Raw genomic sequence first — 4,990 nt, forward strand, 5'->3', positions numbered from 1 at the left:
ACACACACAGACACGGCATGAACATTTATTTAAATACACGATGATTATAGTTATAATTTTAGTGCAATACTTTTCCCATTCAGAAATATAAAGAAAAGTGTGCTAGCATCTAGAGCTTCTCCCTCGATGGGCCGTCGCATTTAGGCTCGATGGGCCGTCACATTTAGGCTCGATGGGCTAGCCCATTTAGGAAGCACCCGGAGGTGAGGGCTTTCTTACTGTTTGCAACAAAGTGAGGTACAAAAGATTCTGTAGTTGCATTTGAAGTTTTGACCGGCTTATCTCGGCAATTCGCATAGGCTAGTCAGCCTAGCTATTATATTACTACCATAAAAAATCTATTATCTACCCCTAATAAAACTGTTCTCTTTCGACTTTAAATTGTTAAACTAAATCCACTCCACAAACTTTTCAACAAAAAAAATGACTCAAAACAAACAGCCAATCTAAATGTGTACGGTAACACGCAATAATACTAAACACGTCCTTTTTGTGTTCTGGATGAAGCTAAACACGTACGCCTGGTATGTGTAGCTTCACTACTGAAGAGTGCAGACAATGTTTCCTGTCTATGAGGGAAGCTAGAAACTCATACCAACATTGTTTTATAGCCTAGCCAGGCAATTACTCATTGTCGTACCTCCTGAGAAAAAGGGTTTTTTTTTTGCGTAGGTGAGGAACCGTCTCCTTGCTTGCGTGGAGATGATGAGAACCAAAGGTGAATGCACTGGATGGCATGGTGCAAACTGTGTGTCCCTAAAAATAAAGGGGATGTGTTTTCGTGATACTCACTGTTTCAACTTGCAATCCTTGCCAAACAGGCTTGCGTCTTCTTGAAAATCCTGACTCCTTATGTGCTACTCTTCTGAGGGCTAAGTACTATCCAAATGACGATCTGTTGAATTCTAAGTTAAAGAAGGGCTCCTCTTTTACCTGGCAAAGTATTATGACAGGTGTGAATACTCTGAAACATGGCTATATTTGGCAACTAGGAAGGTGGTTACTCCAAAGGGGTTGATTGATCATGTTTCCAATAATTGGGATGAAGATCTAGTTAGGCAAACTCTAGGGCCCATTGATGCACAACAGGTGCTCGCAATCCCAATCTCACAACATAATATGACAGACTTCGTTGGTTGGAGCTACACAAAGAACTGTATATTTTCGGTTCGGGCTACATATTTTTTGAATGGGACTATCAACATGGAAGTAAGCCGAGACACGCCAACGGGATGGGACGAACAACAATTAATCATATTTGGAGCACTATGTGAAAATTATCTTGCCCGATAAAGGTTAAAAAAATATCTAGCATACGCTACATGGAAGTCTCCCATGTCGTGTTACGCTTGCAAATAGACTTTGAAAATCTCGCCCATATGTCCTTCTTGCTCTGCTAGTCCAGAACATACGAAGCACATGCTATATATTTCTCCGCAACGAAGCTAGGAGGTTTGGACAAGGTTGGGGTTGGATGATATCATTGAAAGAGCATGTAAAGTCGACCGTGCTGGTGAGGCGGTGTTGGAGTATTTACTTCTTCTACCAGAACATGAATTTTATATTATCGGTCATCCGAATGTGCATGAAACAATTGTGTCTCGGCCTGATATTTGCGGTGGGAAAGGCGGAAAATGATGCACAAAGAGACAACCCAGAATGCGACCTAGATTTCTATGGGGATTCTAGCCCTTAATGCCAATTTTGTTAATGTCTCCTCTCCAAACGTTTCTATGAAAAGAGGGAGATGGTCATGCCCTCCAATGGTTTTTGTTAAATTTATTGTTGATGCTTCTTTTCAGCATGACATGCTTAGGGGAATGATGGGGACCGTACTAAGAGATGACAAATGTAGATTTATCGGCGAGGGGAATGGGAAGATAGACTGTTCGCCGATGTCCTGACGGCCGAAGCTTTGGCTCTCAAGTTTGGTATATCACTTGTGCAAAGGACAGGATGCATCCGTCTTATTATTAACTCGGACAATCTAGAGGTGATTGATACCATAAAGGAAGGAGGACGGTACAAGTGGTACAAGTTGGGTATTTTTTTCAATAAAAATAACTCCTTGCTTTCGTGGTACAAGTGGCAAATAGAGTTATATGGCCACCATCGGTTGACCATGAGTATTTGGCCATGATATTTTTGCAGTGTAGCACCAACCACACAAACAGTATTCGTTCAGGCACATCCATATAACTTTCCAACATCTTGATAGGATCAAGATTGGATGTTGGCAAATGAATTGCCTTGTATATGCCGAGCTTGTCAAATATTCATCAATAGTCGTCATATTCCAACATATGAAGTTAGCACAAGAGTGATCAAGGCAAGCTCAGTTTTCAAGTAGGCTCGAGAGGTTGAAAAATTCTTGTAGTTGGACTAGGGTAGTCATGCGGGCAACAATAGTGATCCATTTATCACCCTCAAGTTCCTACATCTCTATTTTGTTGTTCTCTAGACGCAAGTCTAAATAGCTCTTGCACGCCGTTATAGACTATGGAATCCTCAATCCACTTGTCCCTCCAGAGGCTAGCCCAACTACCATCCCCAATAGTTATGGTTATTGAGGTTCTTAGGCTGAGCCGTTGCTTCTGATGTTGTTGAGAACAAAGAAAATGCTAATTGGACACATCACTTCTATTGAAAAAAGTAGAAGTTTTATTTAATTTATTGCTTAGGTTGCAAGCCGCATTTATTAGTGAAAATAAAAAAAAAGCGAACACTAGGACCTGCACATAAAAGATGAGTATAACATACTAATCAAGTAACAAATTGGTTGTTGGTAGTTGCTAGAAATGCAACTATTTATTAGTCTAAAATTTCGAGTACATGTCCTTTTCTCTTAGTGCGATACGGAATAAAGGATACCCGCTCCTCAAGATACGTCACTAAACGATTATCCAATAAGAACTTCACAGCGGTGATGTGGTTCCTTTACGAGCCTAGAAGTGCATACTAACTTGCTCAATGAGGTAGACAAATAAAAAATTACTACTATTAAGCTATTGCTTCTTATAGTTGTAGGCACCCTTACAAGCACCAATGAATGGACGGCGTTTGTGTAAAAAGAACCTCGCTGCATGCGAACACCATCATTATTTGCATCACCCGAGGTGATAAAATTTTATTACGTAGTGCGTTTCTGGACAATCCTCACTTCGCAACTTGACACTTGTTGTCGAACAGCCTTATGGCGCAGAAATCGCTTTCCCGGGCAAGAAATATATAACAACCACGCGTGATGTACGATGCGGAAGTCTTTCAGCACGACGAATACTGACATCCAAATATGAAAAGGGGAAGGAATTGTTCAAGAAGTGGTCCCTACAAACTTTATAGTGCAGTGCAAATTCACCCTAACTTACGATGCCCTTTTGAGCTCTTCGATCCAACCATCTTCTTATGCCGTTGGGTGCACATGAATTTAATACAACCCACCATAGAGCAATGGGATAGAAAAACCCTCTGGCTACACCTGAGAGCAATCAAAAGACCCAATAGCTCAGATCGATTGCGTTGCTTTCTTTACCCAGAATATGCAGCCAGTTGGAGCCTATGGGCCATGCTTTCTAGTTTCTCATCTTCTTTCCACAAAACTTCTGCCAAATAGTGAGACGCGCGTCAGGACCAGGTGTGCTAATCATTCTGCATTTCAATTGGTACTAAATATTCATTAACAATTCGAGATTATTCTGACAGCATCCAAAAATTGCTCAATTTTTTTGTAAACAAAATCATTCTAAACATGACATGCATGCTAAAACCGATTAATATAAGTTGAAATATTCTCAGGTACAGCAGGAGCAGGTACATATCGATTGCATTAGTACATAGAAGTAACAATACCACAATGTTGGTGCAATTTTTGTAGGAACGGAACATAGCACTGAATAAGCAAGAGCTAGATGGAAGACCGCAAACACAAAAGATCGAAACAACTTCAGTCAGATGAGCAATCGATCGATCGGGATGGTATATCGTTAATCCCTGCCATGCTTCTCGTTGCCCCTGGAGTTGGACAGCTCGCCCCAGACATCGATCTGGATCATGCCGTCGCCTGGCGGCGGCGGAGCCGGTGACCTGCTGTGGTTGTTGAGCGCCGCCGCGAGCTCCTCGCCCTCGCGGTACCTCTGCAGGTACCTGCGCATGGCACCGGCGTAGTTGTCGAGGCCAAGGGTGGTCATGGCGTGGCAGATGTCGTCGCCGTTCACCGTCTTGCGCCGCTCCCGCCGGCACCGCTCCGAGGCCTCGCCGGTGACGAAGCCGATGAACTCCGTGGCGCACTCCTGGATCACCTCCTTGGCGTGCTTCGAGACCTTGGCCTCCGGCGGCAGCACGTCCTTCATGATCCGCCCCACGTTGGCGATCGGCAGGAGGCCTTCTTGCCCATTGGGATCTCCCGAGGAAGAGCCTGAGGTTGATGGCGCCCTAGGAAGTCTGAGGCGCCCCGGTTGTTGGGTAAAACCGGAGAAATGGATGAAATCCTCTCTATTCGTCATATTTAGTGTGGATAAGGTATGTACGTGATCTTCGTCACAACGAGATATATAGTTCGGGCACGCCGAAAGTAGTCTTCGCATTGGTACTCATATTGCGAGTGCTGAAGAGCCGCGACTCTTTTTATACACTGAGAGCTGTGGCTTTTTGCCTTGCTTACCCAACTTTTATCTCGTTCTGTTCAAAAAGTATGGAATGTATGTCGTGACTCAATTGTCCACCACTCCACATGGGTAGATGATTCGTTTTTATTATTTAAAAATTACGCCCGTTACATTTATTCGCCCACGGGATTAAAAATATCCAACTAGCTTGTGGAATAAAAAAGAAAGGCTTATCCTGAACATTTTTAGCTACAAGTGCTGAGTACCTGCGTATATCGTTTGAGCAAAATGTCCACTCAAAGATGATTGGTATACAAATTTTCAACAATGGTGCATCGTATGAAAAAATAATCCAACAAGCTTGTTGAATAGTAAGTAAAGGTTTT

General features: G+C 42.9%; 1 protein-coding gene across 1 annotated transcript; it reads right to left on the reverse strand.

Moving 5' to 3' along the window:
* Positions 1-3,895: 3,895 nt before the first annotated feature.
* Positions 3,896-4,518, reverse strand: LOC123059188 (transcriptional activator hap3). Its single transcript, XM_044481813.1, has one exon. It carries the CDS (start codon positions 4,500-4,502, stop codon positions 3,984-3,986), a length of 519 nt encoding a protein of 172 aa, XP_044337748.1. The 5' UTR covers positions 4,503-4,518; the 3' UTR covers positions 3,896-3,983.
* Between the last annotated feature and the right edge of the window lie 472 nt (positions 4,519-4,990).

This window comes from Triticum aestivum, chromosome 3A, assembly GCF_018294505.1.
Source record: "Triticum aestivum cultivar Chinese Spring chromosome 3A, IWGSC CS RefSeq v2.1, whole genome shotgun sequence".
NCBI lineage: Eukaryota > Viridiplantae > Streptophyta > Magnoliopsida > Poales > Poaceae > Triticum > Triticum aestivum.

Bases quoted from the DNA above. Each gene is read 5' to 3' on its own strand.
- LOC123059188 (XM_044481813.1), bottom strand. From the start codon at position 4,502: ATGACGAATAGAGAGGATTTCATCCATTTCTCCGGTTTTACCCAACAA.